Genomic DNA, 15,132 nt, shown 5'->3' with positions numbered 1-15,132 from the left:
CCCATCCACCTTCCCACAAACTTCTGCCAGCCCCAGAGGCAGGTGCTGTGGCTTCTGAAACTGGCCAAACTCCCGGCCCAAGCCATCTCTCACATAGCACAGAAAACTCAGTTGAAGAATCTGAATTCTCATACCCCAGAGTTAATGTACACCTACGTGTTGAGCATGATTTTGCACAGCAACATGTACTTCAGAGATGTGATGGCCTTGGGGCTATCAATGGAGTCATAACCCTCAAATGCCTCATAGAAATATGAGTATGCAGTTTTCCAATCCTTCTCCTCTGCTGCATGGATAATACCTGGGCATTGAAAAGAAAGGAGTAAGAACCATATGAAATAATAGAACCATGTAAGACCATACTGAGAAGGGCCTCACAAATCTATCCCAACCCCATCCACTTATCCATGAGGTCTGAAAAGGATAAAGGACCTGCCCAAAGTCACTACTAGCTAGTGGCAAAGGTGGGATTAGAACCTATGTCTTTGGCCTCCCAATTCAGGGCCATCTTGCCAATATAAATTGTAAAGGAGCTAGGACCCAACTCAAAGAGGATCCTAAAAACTGCATACTGTAAGGTCTTGTCCCATGCTTCTCACCCTTACTGCAGTCCTCTTTTTTGGAGCCACTAGGAAATGACATTTACCCTCCACTACATCACTTTCACAGGTCAGGAAAAGTTGACCCAAACATCCTTGTATTGCCTGAATTATTTTAATACTAGTAAGTAACCATTTCATTAAGACAGCTTTTCTATATGTCAGCAGCTTTCACGGGAGAAAAAACCCTACCGCTTATATTCTCATTTCAGATATCTGTCATTGCAATCAGTATACAGATTTCACATAATGCCAAACTCATGAACTTAAATGCACAGGGTTAAGCAGTATTTCCTTATTGATAAACCATATTCATCTAATTAATTCTCTATTTTTTAGAAATTGAGTTGCTCTCAATAAGCCTAATGCTGATTGAACCTATTATTTTCAACCTATGCTGTGACCTGGGATGATATGAAAATTAGTTCTTTCTAACTTGGGAGCATCTAAACCCCGAGAGTTTATATATCAGTTCTAACTTGAGCTCGGCCCCATCCATTTTTTCAACAAGGTGTCATGTTTTTTACATCAAAGTACAGGTAGAAAGTATTCAGCACACTGGAGTGAAAAGATGAAAATGATTACACGTGACTTCCAGAGACCAATGTTTCAGCATACTTTTCCCCCCCTTTTTCTTCCAAGTGAGAGGAGAGGAGATAGAGAGACAGACTCCCACATGCAGCCCAACTGGGATCCACCAGCAACACCATCTGGAGCCATGCTCGAAACTGAGCTATTTTTAGCAACTGAGGTGGAGGCTCCACAGAGCCATCCTCAGCACCCAGGCCGATGCACTAGAACCAATCGAGCCATGGCTGCAGGAGAGGAAGAGAGAGAGAGAGTAGGGGGAGGAGAAGGGATGGAAAAGCAGATGGTCGCTTCTCCTGCATGCCCTGACTGGAAATCAAACTCAGGACATCCACACACCAGGCCAATGCTCTACCACTGAGCCAACCAGCCAGGGCCAAGCACACTTCTAACCTACCTATCCCATATACCTGTGTGTCAGGCATGCCACACACCCCAGTACTTTTACCCTACCCACAAAGCCTCCGACTCTGAGGCAGAAGGAATCAGGTCTTCCTTCTACTATTCTTAAATACAGAGGCATGAGAAAAACCACCCTTCTTTGCAGCCAAGGAGAGCTCCCTAAAAAATACTCAACAAACTATCAACATTGCTAAACTAGATGAGACAAATCTCCATTTTCCAATATCTCCCAGTCCGGAGCTAGAGAAGAACAGATCAGACGCAAACAAAGACTAGTTAAGAAAAAAAAGTAAAATAAGCCCCTCGCTCCAAGATTGTACACTGCTTTCCCAAACACTTTAGTAAATAAGACCCACTTTAGGGCTACTGGCATCATGGTTGACATAAGGTTTATTGTTTAAAAAAAACTAGACTGTCACTCACTGAACACAAATATTAATGAGTGCCTACCATGTGGTAAGTGCTGATATAGCTACTACAGAGAAAATTAATATAAATGGGGCTCTCCAGGAGTTCATAGTCTCACAATGGAAAAAGATGGTCACCAAAACAGAAACAAGGAGATCAGTACTATAATACATATAAAAGAATACACCTTTTACCAGGGAAGTCTGAAAGGAAAAAGAGCACTGAAGAGGATTTAGAGAAGACATCTGAGCTGGGTCTGGAAGGATGCATATGAGTTTGCCAAAGGGTAAGATGAAAAAGGAAATTTTGAAACAGAGATGACAAAATCTGTCAAGGCCCAGAAACAGCCTGACCAGGTGGTGGCGCAGTGGATAGTGTGTCAGACTGGGATACAAAGGACCCAGGTTCAAAACCCAGAGGTCGCCAGCTTGAGCACAGGCTCATCTGGCTTGAACACAGGCTCATCAACTTGAGCGTGGGGTCACCGGCTTGAGCGTGGGATCACAGACATGACCCCGTGGTCGCTGGCTTGAACCCAAAGGTCGCTGGCTTGAGCCCAAGGTTGCTGGCTTGAGCAAGGGGTCACTCGCTCTGTTGTAGCCCTCTGGTCAATGCACATATGAGAAAGCAATCAATGAACAACCAAGCTGCTGCAATGAAGAATTGATGCTTCTCATCTCTCCCCTTTCTGTCTGTCCCTGCCCTCTCTCTGATTCTCTCTTGTCTCTGTTAAAAAATAAAAGGCCCAGAAACAGGAACACATGCAATCATTTGATGACTATGAGAATGAAAAGGAACAGATGCCTTCCTTTTGAATGCCACGTTACAACATAATTCAGCCTGGGAATTACACAGAACCACTGAAGAATTTTAAACAAGTGACATGGCCTGACCAGGCGGTGGCACAGTGAACAGAGCATCGAACTGGGATGCAGAGGACCAAGGTTCGAGACCCCAAAGTCGCCAGCTTGAGCAGGGGCTCATCTGGTTTGAGCAAAGCTCACCATCTTGGACCCAAGTCACTGGCTTGAGCAAGGGGTTATTCGGTCTGCTGTAGCTCCACAATCAGGGCACATATGAGAAAGCAATCAATGAACAACTAAAGTGCCACAACCAAAAACTGATGACTGATGCTTCTCATCTCTCTGCATTCCTGTCTGTCTGTCCCTATCTATCCCTCTCCCTGACTCTCGCTCTCTGTAAAAAAAAAAAAAAGTGACATGATCAGATTTGTTTCAGAAAAATGACTGTAGGACCAGTAAGGAAGATGGACTGGGAAAAGTGACTAGGGGCAGTTACATCACTAGACTTTAGTCAGTGGTCTTGGCATAAATAGAGCAGTGACTGTAGAGATGGAAAAGGAAAGGCTGATTTGGAGACAGACTCAACCTATCTGGCAACTGAGTGAATATGAAGAGCGAAGGACAGGAAAAAGTCAAAAGTACTCCAAAGACAATAGCTTGAGCAACTAAATCAGAAATGATACCATTCACTAAAATAGGAGATGCAGGAAAGAACGTTTCGACGAATGGGTTAGATAATTTTGGTTTTACTATGTCAAGATTGACACACCTATGGGATATTTAGGTGTGCATGTCCATTACGTAACTGAAAAATCTGGATCTGAAATTCAGGAAAGGTAGTTACTGGAATTTAGATGAGTCATGTGACAGCTAAAGCCATGGGAAAGTATGGGGTTATACAGGAAATAGGGAGAACAGGAAGAGAAAAGAACTAAGAAAACAACACTGAGGAACAGTCAGAAGAGAAAGCAGCGAACTGTAACCAAATATAATTAGTCAAGGGAGGAAAACCAAGATGGCAAAGAAGCCTAGAGCAGTAGTAAAAAAAAGCCTATTCCATAGGGTCAAAATCCGTGCCAGCCAACCCACCTCCCACCAAATCAGAGGTTATAAGGGATTTACTCACTTGTCTTTCAAGAAGTCAAGACAGACTATAATAAAGTATGGATACTCCTTCAAGCTGTTCTAGAAGCTTGACAGAAAAGGAGAATACAGCACTTTAAAAAGGAGAAAGAACTATGCATTTTCAGCTGGGGGGGGGGGGGTTCAAAGACCGAGAGAAAGATCCACCTGGAGAAAATGACCACAGACTCAGAATGGAACAAAAGGGCAGGCAGAGAGAGGGTCACTCTTTTTTTTTTTTTTTTATTCATTTTAGAGAGGAGAGGGAGGGAGAGAGAGAGAGAGGGAGGGACAGAGAGAAGTGGGGGAGGAGCTAGAAGCATCAACTCCCATATGTGCCTTGACCAGGCAAGCCCAGGGTTTCGAACCGGCAACCTCAGCATTTCCAGGTCGACGCTTTATCCACTACGCCACCACAGGTCAGGTGGGATCACTCTTGATAAGAGGTAAAAATGGATAGTGATACAAATTCTGGAGAGGAAAATGAGGATTTATATAAACATGGCCTCTATTTCCTGAGAAATCATATGCAAGTCCATCTCTTGACCATGAAGGAAGGGCATAACAGAGGAGCAGGGGTTTAAGGAAAGTGCCAAGAACTGGCTGGTCAAGGCTACGTGCTGCGAAAAAAGCTTTACATTCATCCTATCATTTAATGTCACCACAATCCTATAAAATACAATTTACACATGAACTACAGAAAATTAAGTAACCTGCCCAAAGATAAATTAGCTAACTAGAATTTGGCAGAACCAAAATTTCAACCTAGGAATGTCGATTTCTAAAGCTATTGCTCTTAACCTCTGAATGACAAACGTGCCATTTGATACAATACCACGAGGCAAGCAGGGCAGGTATTATCTCTTTTACAGACAGAAAATTAAGATTACAGAGAGATAAAAGCTAAACTAGTCTTCTACCTTCAAATCCAGTGCTCCTTCAGTAATGATAATAAATTATCACTAATAAAAGCTGCTTACTACAAAATAAAAGTATTCTACTGCCCACGGCCTCCTAGCCCCAATATTCACAAACTCCATCAAAGCTAGCCGCTAAACTCAACTGAAACTGGGGGTGGGGGAGTGGGTGGGAATCTTTCCATAGCCCTGTTCTGAGGCCATTTGGAAAAGTCTAACATGCTTTTTACAAAGATCTCTAAGTGACAACATATCTAGGTTAGTCGATGCTGGAAAGAGCTGCTACCAACCTGAGTTCTAATAAAGATGGAAATTAAAGGAGTTTTTAAAATCTAAGTGAGACCTCTTTAGGGTCTTTGGCTCTCAAAATCAGGTTGCCTGGTCAACCATAGATAAGCATGTTGTTAATATATTTTAAGCATTTAACAGCAAGTTAATAGAAGAGGGAAGCTATTTAGAGAAATAGCCTTCTAACTGGTTTCTCTGAAAAAGTTCAAACCAAATCAGCCAATTTAATTCCCCAACCCCAGCCACCCATTTCTTCCACCTGTGAAATAAGGTAAGTTTTAAGAACACATCCCATGAGTAGCTACAGGTATTACCTGACTGCATATCCAAGGTGGCCTGCAGTTTAGGGGGGCAGTAGATGGCATTTGCTGTGGTTCGAGCAGAGGTTAAGGCAGCTCGAGCTTTCGGCAAGTTGCTTAGGGCATGGTACGTTTTGCTTTCCAAAAGCTGTACTTCCACCAAAAGGGCTTTGTCATCCATCTTTTTCAACTCCCGCAACAGCTGAGAACCTAGAGAAGAAAAAAAAATATGCGTCTCTTTCTTAGCCATAATCTTAATACCTTAGTCCCATAATATGTCCCTCTCCCACTCTCTTAAGAACACTCAGGATAAAGAAACCTAACTGAACTCAAAAAGAAGTTACCTATGTACAAGAATCAAATTTTCTGATAAATGTGCTACCTTCCAAAAGAGAAACACAGATCTCTTTGAAGCTTTCTGCTTTCTAAGAACAACATTGGAGCCAAAAGCCCTATTAGCTTACTTCTAAAATTTTAATACGTGGCCCTGCCCAGATAGCTCAGTTGGTTAGAGCATCATCCTGATATGCCAAGGTTGCAGGTTCGATCCCTGGTCAGGCTACATAAAAGAAAAAACCAATGAATACATAAGTAAGTGGAACAACCAACAGACTTCTCTCTCTCTCTTTCAAAACACCCAATAAATAAAATTTTAAATAAAATAAAATTTAAATACACCAGAGATCTCCACCCAGAAAACACTGAAACTAATTATCCAGTGATCTCACTCTCTTCCCACCCTGCAATCACACAACTACATTAAAAATACCAGGCATTGGGGCTGGTGGAGGAAGGAAAGAATTCTGGATATACCAGTGTTCTCCAAATGCATCTTCCCCATCTCAGATGAGAAAAATCAAATCCAAACAGACTTGCATCACATACAAAAATTACCTCAAAATGAATCAAAGACCTAAATGTAAGACCCAACCTATAACAACATAGGTGTAAATATCTGTGATCTTGGACTAGGCAATGATTTCTTAGATATGATACAAAAATCATAAAAAACAAAAGAAAGAAATTGGATTTAATCAAAATTAAAGTGTGCTTCAAAGGACACCACTAAGAAAGTGAAAATACAATAGGGTGGGAAAAAATATTGCAAATCATATATCTGGTAAGGGAATGGTATCCAGAATAAACACAAGAAAAAAACCACAATTTAAAAATAGCAAAGGATGTGAACAGATGTTTCTCCAAAGATACACAAATGGCCAATTAGTACATGAAGAGATGCTCACATCATTAGTCATTAGAAATATGCAAATTAAAACCACAATGAGATACTACTTCATGCTCACTAAGATGGCTAAAATCAAAGAGATAATATTAACAAGTGTTGATGAGGATGTGGAAAAACTGAAATCCTCATATACTACTGGTAAGAATGTAAATGGTGTCACCTTTTTGGAAACCAGTTTAGTAGCTTCTCAAGAGCTAGTTACCATATGACTCAGAAATTTCATGCCTGTGTATTACAAAAGAAAAACACGCCCACATAAAACCCGTTCATGGGCCCTGGCCGGTTGGCTCAGCGGTAGAGCGTCGGCCTGGCATGCGGGGGACCCGGGTTCGATTCCCGGCCAGGGCACATAGGAGAAGTGCCCATTTGGTTCTCCACCCCCACTCCCTCCTTCCTCTCTGTCTCTCTCTTCCCCTCCCGCAGCCAAGGCTCCACTGGAGCAAAGATGGCCCGGAGCTGGGGATGGCTCCTTGGCCTCTGCCCCAGGCGCTAAAGTGGCTCTGGTCGTGGCAGAGCGACGCCCCGGAGGGGCAGAGCATCGCCCCCTGGTGGGCAGAGCATCGCCACTGGTGGGCGTGCCGGGTGGATCCGGGTCGGGCGCATGCGGGAGTCTGTCTGTCTCTCCCGGTTTCCAGCTTCAGAAAAATACAAAAAAAAAAAAAAAAAAAAAAAACCCGTTCATGGCCCTGCTGGTTTGCTCAGTGGTAAAGTGTCAGCCCAGCGTGTGGAAGTCCCAGGTTCGATTCCCAGCCAGGGCACACAGGAGAAGCGCCCATTCTCCACCCCTCCTCCTCTTCCTCCTCTCTATCTCTCTTCCCCTCCCACAGCCAAGGCTCCACTGGAGCAAAGTTGGCCCAGGCGCTGAGGATGGGCTCTGTGGCCTCTGCCTCAAGCACTAGAACGGCTCCGGTGCAACAGAGCAATGCCCCAGATGGGCAGAGCATCACTCTCTGGTGGGCATGCCGGGTGGCTCCCAGTCTGGCGCATACAGGAGTCTGTCTGACTGCCTCCCCACTTCTAACTTCAGAAAAATACAAAAAACAAACAAAAAAAAAACCTGTTCAAAGGAAGAAGCATTCATGATCGCCAAAAAGTGGAAACAATCTAAACGACCATTGAGTGGAATATTATTTAGCCATAAAAAGGAATAATATACTGTTATATGCTACGACAAGGATGAACCTTGAAAATATTATCCTAAATGAAAGAATGCAAGTATTATCTAATTCCATCTATATGAAATGTCCAGAAGAGGCAGATCTACAAAGGCAGAAAGTAAATAAGTGACTGCATGGGGTGCAGGGGAGGTGACGCATTGAGAAAATTAATGGGAAGTGATAACTAATAGGTCTAAGGTTTATTTCTGGGGTGATAAAAATGTTCAGAAAATCAGATAGTGGTAATGGTTGCACAACTTTGCATATATACCAAAGACCACTGGTTTGTACACTTTTAAAAGATAAATTTTGTGGTCTATTAATTATATTTCAATAAAACATTTTTTTAAATGGTTCTATTTGTTTGAACCACATGAAATTGTCATTTTTGCAGGATAAAAACTGAGTATTAGCAATTTCTTCAATTTAACAAAAGCCATGTTCTTCCATCTGGGAAAAAGTCTAGGATCTACCCATTAATTAAAACAAAACAAAAAGAGCAGGCAAAGATTTCAGGGTGGTTAAGGCCACACAAGAGAAAGCCTGTAGTTGGCCCACTCCAACTTACACATATATTTGCACTCAATTAATTTCTTTAATTGCTTTAAGATAGATTTTAAGTATAATTATAAACAGATACCATAACTGTGGTATCATAAAACACCTGCAATTTAACCCTTCTGTTCTCTAAATTTAAAAAAAATTTTTAATTAAGTCTAGTTACTTTCCACAATAAGATACCACCTCACACTTGTCAGACTGGTTATATCATCAATATATTCACAAACAAGTGTTGGTGAGGACGTGGAGAAAAGGGAACCCTCCTGCACTGCTGGTGGGAATGCAGACTGGTGCAGCCTCTGTGGAAAACAGTATGGGGTTACCTCAAAAAATTAAAAATGGAACTGCCTTATGATCCAGTGATTCCACTTCTGGGAATGTATCCAAAAGAATCCCAAAAACACTGATTCTAAACAAATATATGGCACCCCTATGTTCAAATCAATGTTATTTAAAATAGCCAAGATTTGGAAGCAGTTCAAGTGCCCATCAGTAAATAAATAGATTAAAAAGCTCTTGGGAGGGGGAGTGGGAGGAAGGTAGGGGCACAAAGAAAACCAGATAGCAGGTGACAGAAGACAATCTGACTTTGGGTGATGGGAATGCAACATAATTAAATGTCAAAATAACCTGGGGGAAAAAAAAGAAGCAATATGGAAATATCTTAAATAACAGTTTTATGGTTTTTTCTCAGGTATTACTTAATATTTTTTCATTAATTATTTTAAAACTCTTGTAACATAATCTAGTTTTGTGTACCTCTTTTATTGTTCTTATTTAAGTATTAAATGCATGAAATAATAAACTAAAAAAAAAAGCTCTTACACAATAGAATACTACTCAGCCATAAAAAGGAAATCTTATTCTTTGCAACAGCATAGACGGACCTAGAGAGCATTATGCTAAGTGAAGTAAGACAGAGAAAGACAAATACCATTCTATTCATATGTGGAATCTAATGAACAAAATAGACTAACAAATAAAGACTCATAGATAGAAAACAGACTGACAGATGTCAAAAGGGAGAAGGGTTGTGGGGCTGGGTGAAAACAGTGAAGAGATTAGGCAATAATAAATAAATAAATAGTGGCCCTGATAGATTAGCTCAGTTGGTTAGAGTGTAGTACTGAAAGACCAAGGTTGTGGGATTCAATCACCGGTCAGGGCACATATGGGAAGCAATTGATGAATTCACAACTAAGTGGAACAACAAGTGAATGCTTCTTTCTCTTTTTCTTTCTCTCTTGGTCTCTCCAAAATCAATCAATTAATAATAATAATAATAATAAAATAACTCAGACACAGACAACAGCATAGTGATTATCAGAAGGAAAGGAGTGTAGAGGGAGGCAGAAGAGGGTGCAGGGGGAATAAATGGTAATAGAAGGAGACTTGACATGGTGAACACACAGCACAATATACAGATAATGCATTATAGAACTGTACACCTGCAACCTCTATAATTGTATTAAACAATGTTACCAATAAATATTTTAAATGAAATTATAAAAAAATAAAAATTATAATAAATAAATAATTCTAGTTACTTAGAAATTCTAGGTGGCATTTTTCCATGACAGACTGAGTAAATATAAGCCATCTTAAATCCTTCTTATAAGTAGGAAGAATGTAAATTATTACTACATAACTAGTAAGAGTAGTCAGGTTCTAAAATACACTCATTTAGCCAGCTAGGATGCCTTATTAATTTCAACCAACTTACCCAAATGTAATGCTTCCTGGTACCTCTTGGTATCAAAGTACAAAGACACCAGTCTTGCCTAGGAAAGAGAAAAGGCATTGACTAATGGAAAGGGGGGGTTGGGGGGAAGCCAAAGAAAGAAATCAAAGATTGATAGTCACAGAACTGTTACTGTTAAATATTCAAGTCCTGATGATAAAATCAAAGTCAGTCTAAAAACATTATCCAGTCCATGGTATTATCTCCTATTATGGGCAGTGACTGACTGTTAACTTTATGATGTTGTTGCTTACTTCTTTAAGACTCAAAACTCCAATCAAAGCAATTCTCATGACTGAGACTTTACCAATAACCTTTGGGAGCCTGGATAATACAAAGCAGCAGAAAATACTTTTGATCAGGATAGTGTTACTTATACTCATAGTTTCCCTAATGCCTAGAGACCTGCAATCAGTACAAATGTAGGCACATACCTCTAAAGCTTGGCGTAAGAAAGTTCTTTTCTCTGATTTGGCCCATTCGATGCACTCTAAACACAACTCGACCTGCAAGGGGGAAGAGAGAGTACATACAATATTATGACCTCACATTCTTCCCACAACTTTGCTTTGGAAAAAAGCTTTACTGTAATTCCTTTTTATTTTTATTTTTTTGGTGACAGAGACAGGTACAGATAGGAAAAGACAGGAAGGGAGAGCGCTAAGAAGCATCAATTATTCGTTGCGGCTCCTTAGTTGTTCATTGATTGCTTTCTCATATGTGCCTTGACTGGGGGACTACAGCAGTGACACCTTGCTCAAGCCAGCGACCTTGGGCTTCAAGCCAGCAACCTTTGGGCTCAAGCCAGCGACCATGAGTAATGTCTATGATCCCCCACTCAAGCCAGTGACCCCGCACTCAAGCTGGTCAGCCAATGCTCAAGCTGGTGGCCTCAGGTTCTTGAACCTGGATCCTCTGTGTCCCAGTCCAAGCTCTATCCACTGCGCCACCACCTCGTCTAGCTAATTCCCTCCTTTTATGTTATCCATGTTGCTCCATTTAATGTCTCAGTGGACATGTCATGATCCACAGTGTCTCAACGTAATTTTTATAGCACAACGGAGAATCAGCTAGGCTTCCTGCACACAAAGTATCTCTGTGCTTAGATTTTGCTCGTCTGGAAAAGACTCTTGTTGAGATTCCTCTTCTTCTTTTCCCAGGAAAGACCCAGAATTTTCAACATATATAACCCTGGATTGTAGATTTCTATGACAGCTGAGAAATTTTTAAAGCAGAAATGTCTCCCCAAATAGTTACAAATTTAACAGTGATATGTTAATGTGAGTACACTGGTAATAAAGGGAAAATTCTCAGCCAAAGCACAAACGCTTGTTCCTAAAATTACTTGTAGGACTCAAAAGGCCCAGCTGGCTCTTGCTTTTCAGATTCTAGGAAGTGTAGTTAAATTCATCATCACAATACAGCAAACTTAGCTTGTATTAAAGGGAGTAAACAGAAATTAGAATTAACCTAACACTTAAAGGGGCTTTTAAGCTTTATTTAAAGGCACTGTGAATCCCCAGTTCTATCTGCCACCTAAGCAGTGATATAATGTGCAAATTAACTGATTTAAAGTAGGGTTCTATGCTAAATGGTATAGAGGCCACCAGGTATGCCTGACATATTAGCTTTGACAAAGTACTTAAGTACTTTCAGGTCTTAGATCACTCCTGTTACTGCAAGTTTGTATTAAAATTCCTGGCCCTGGCCGGTTGGCTCAGTGGTAGAGCGTCGGCCTGGCGTGCAGAAGTCCTGGGTTCGATTCCCGACCAGGGCACACAGGAGAGGCGCCCATTTGCTTCTCTACCCCTCCTCCTCTCCTTCCTCTCTGTTTCTCTCTTCCCCTCCCACAGCCGAGGCTCCATTGGAGCAAAGATGGCCCGGGCGCTGAGGATGGCTCCTTGGCCTCTGCCCCAGGCGCTAGACTGGCTCAGGTCACAACAGAGCGACGCCCTGGAGGGGCAGAGCATCACCCCCTGGTGGGCAGAGTGTCGCCCCCTGGTGGGCGTGCCGGGTGGATCCCGGTCGGGCGCATGCGGGAGTCTGTCTGACTGTCTCTCCCCGTTTCCAGCTTCAGGAAAAAAAAAAAGAAAAAAATTCCTAATCAGAGCATTTGATAACAAGAAACTGAGGCTTCTGGAGAACTAATTACTACTACACCAGGTTTCACGTAAATCCAAAGTTCTCTTAAGAGATGCTAGAAGGCCCTGGTCAGTTGGCTCAGTGGTACAGTGTTGGCCTGGCGTGTGGAAATCCCAGGTTCGATTTCCGGCCAGGGCACACAGGAGAAGCACCCATCTGCTTTTCCACCCTTCCCCCTCTCCTTCCTCTGTCTCTCTCTTCCCCTCCCACAGCCAAAGCTCCACTGGAGCAAAGTTGGCCCAGGCGCTGAGGACGGCTCCACGGCCTCTGCGCCAAGCGCTAGAATGTCTCCAGTTGCAATGGAGCAACAACCCAGTAAGCAGAGCATCACCCCCTGGTGAGCATGCCGGTTGGATCCCAGTTGGGCGCATGCGGGAGTCTATCTCTCTGCCTCCCTGCTTCTCATTTCAGAAAAATACACACAGGCCCTGGCCGGTTGGCTCAGCGGTAGAGCGTCACCCTGGCGTGCGGGGACCCGGGTTCAATTCCCGGCCAGGGCACATAGAAGCACCCATTTGCTTCTCCACCCCCACTCCCTCCTTCCTCTCTGTCTCTCTCTTCCCCTCCCGCAGCCAAGGCTCCACTGGAGCAAAGATGGCCCGGGCGCTGGGGATGGCTCTTTGGCCTCTGCCCCAGGCGCTAGAGTGGCTCTGGTTGCGGCAGAGCGACGCCCCGGAGGGGCAGAGCATCGCCCCCTGGTGGGCAGAGCGTTGCCCCTGGTGGGCGTGCCGGGTGGATCCTGGTCCGGCGCATGCGGGAGTCTATCATACTGTCTCTCCCCGTTTCCAGCTTCAGAAAAATACAAAAAGAAAAAGAAAAAAAAATACACACAAAAAAATTAGATGTTAGAAGAAGAGAAAATAAAAGGACATAATCGAAACTGTCATATCTTCTTAGAGAGAGAGAGAGAGGAAAGGAAGAGTAGGAGAGAGAAACATTGGTGTGCTGCTCCACTTATTTATGCGTTCATTGGTTGATTCTTTTTTTTTTTTTTTTTTTTTGGTATTTTTCTGAAGTTGAAAACGGGGAGGCAGTCAGACAGACTCCCGCATGTGCCCGACCGGGATCCACCAGCACACCCACCATGGGGCGATGCTCTGCCCATCTGGGGCGTTGCTCTGTTGAAACCAGGGCCATTCTAGCGCCTGAGGCAGAGGCCATGGAGCCATCCTCAGCGCCTGGGCCAACTTTGCTCCAATGGAGCCTTGTCTGTGGGAGGGGAAGAGAGAGAGAGGAAGGAGAGGGGGAGCAGTGGAGAAGCAGATGGGTGCCTCTCCTGTGTGTCCTGGCTAGGAATCGAACCCGGGACTCCCGCACGCCAGGCCAACGCTTTACCACTGAGCCAACCGGCCAGGGCCCACTGGTTGATTCTTGAATGTGCCCTGACTACAGGTCAAACCGCAATCTCAGCGTATCAGGATGATGCTCTAACCAACTGAGCAACCTGGTGAGGGCTGTATCTTCTGCCTTTAAATCCTAAGTCAAACCTGACCTGTGGTGGCGCAGTGGGTAAAGCGTCACCTGGAACGCTGAGATCGCCGGTTCAAAACCCTGGGCTTGCCTGGTCAAGGCACATATGGGAGTTGATGCTTCCAGCTCCTCCCCCACTTCTCTGTCTCTGTCTCTCTCCTCTCTCTCTCTCTTTTTCTCTCTCTGTCTCTCCCTCTCCTCTCTAAAATGAATAAATAAAAAAATTAAAAAAACAAAACAAAACCCTGGGCTTGCCTGGTCAAGGCACATATGGGAGTTGATGCTTCCTGCTCATTCCCCCTTTCTCTCTCTCTCTCTCTTCTCTAAAATGAATAAATAAAAATAATTTTTAAAAAAATCCTAAGTCAAAATACAATAAATAAATGGATGGCTGGCATTAAATGGTATTTGGAGGCCCTGGCCAGATAGCTCAACTGCTGACATCACAAACACCAAGGTTACAGGTTCGACCCCTGATGAGGGCAAATAAGGAAAGCGACCAATGAATACACACTAAGTGAACAACAAATGAATACTTCTGTCTGTCTCAATATCAGTAAATATAAAAGGTATTTGAAGGATTCAACACTAAGAGAGTCAATGAAAATTTACAACTTATTGGAGCCCTCTGGTGGCTACTTTAATCTCAAACTCTAACCACAACTAACCTCATAAAAATTCTACAAACTAAAAGCAAGCCAATCACAATTTCAGAGTTTAGAGTTATGTTCTGAAAAGCAACTCAAAGTAAGATCTCTGTTCATGACATGAATGGAAATGAAAATATTCTGCTGAATATTTTAGCAACAAAATTACAAGAGTCTCTAGTCCTAAACATCTTGAGGGGGCTAAGAAAAGCTTACCATCAGTTTTACCTAGGGGGCTTTTCTCAAACATCACCAAAAAAAAAAAAATGAATGCTTATAATCCTGATTTAGTAGTCTGGAATAGAGCTTGGCCACTCTGATGTGTATTTCTAGTTAAAAAGCACTGAATTCACTCCAAATTCTCACCTGTCCCACTTCCCCGACAGCCCAAATGTTAAGTGACTCAACCAGGCTCACATATCATCAGCTCTGGGACCAGACCTGGACCCTATCTAGCAAGTTCTCTTTCTACCTCAAACCAGACTTAATAAGTTCTGGTCAGTACAGACATTTCTTCTAAAGCAAAGATTTTTTTTTTACAAATGAACATGAACTTCGTGTCTGTTATCAATTATAGGGTGCATGATATGCATCATCTGGGGCTGTAACTGGTGAAACCCATGCTTCAGTTCTAAGGAAAAATGTAAAGGCCCTGCCACACTGCTATTTTGCCTGAGAGGCTTTGTGCTTTGTTAATATTAACAATGACTGATAAAAGGGGAAAAGAACACACAAGAAGCCA

General features: G+C 42.8%; 1 protein-coding gene across 3 annotated transcripts in view; it reads right to left on the bottom strand.

Annotated features, from left to right (window-relative positions):
- Positions 1–15,132, bottom strand: part of PSMD11 (proteasome 26S subunit, non-ATPase 11) — a 41,267-nt gene that overhangs the window by 10,079 nt on the left and 16,056 nt on the right. For all 3 annotated transcript variants that reach the window (XM_066263319.1, XM_066263318.1, XM_066263317.1), the window contains 4 exons: positions 10,566–10,637; positions 10,114–10,171; positions 5,442–5,636; positions 157–301 (listed from right to left, as the gene is read on the bottom strand). In XM_066263319.1, coding sequence (XP_066119416.1) covers positions 157–301; positions 5,442–5,636; positions 10,114–10,171; positions 10,566–10,637 — 470 coding nt within the window. The remainder of the gene's footprint in view (positions 1–156; positions 302–5,441; positions 5,637–10,113; positions 10,172–10,565; positions 10,638–15,132) is intronic.

The sequence above is a fragment of the Saccopteryx bilineata genome, chromosome 2, assembly GCF_036850765.1.
Source record: "Saccopteryx bilineata isolate mSacBil1 chromosome 2, mSacBil1_pri_phased_curated, whole genome shotgun sequence".
Lineage (NCBI taxonomy): Eukaryota > Metazoa > Chordata > Mammalia > Chiroptera > Emballonuridae > Saccopteryx > Saccopteryx bilineata.
Note: the sequence above shows the minus strand (reverse complement) of the source record. Positions and strands in the feature narration are given on the sequence as shown.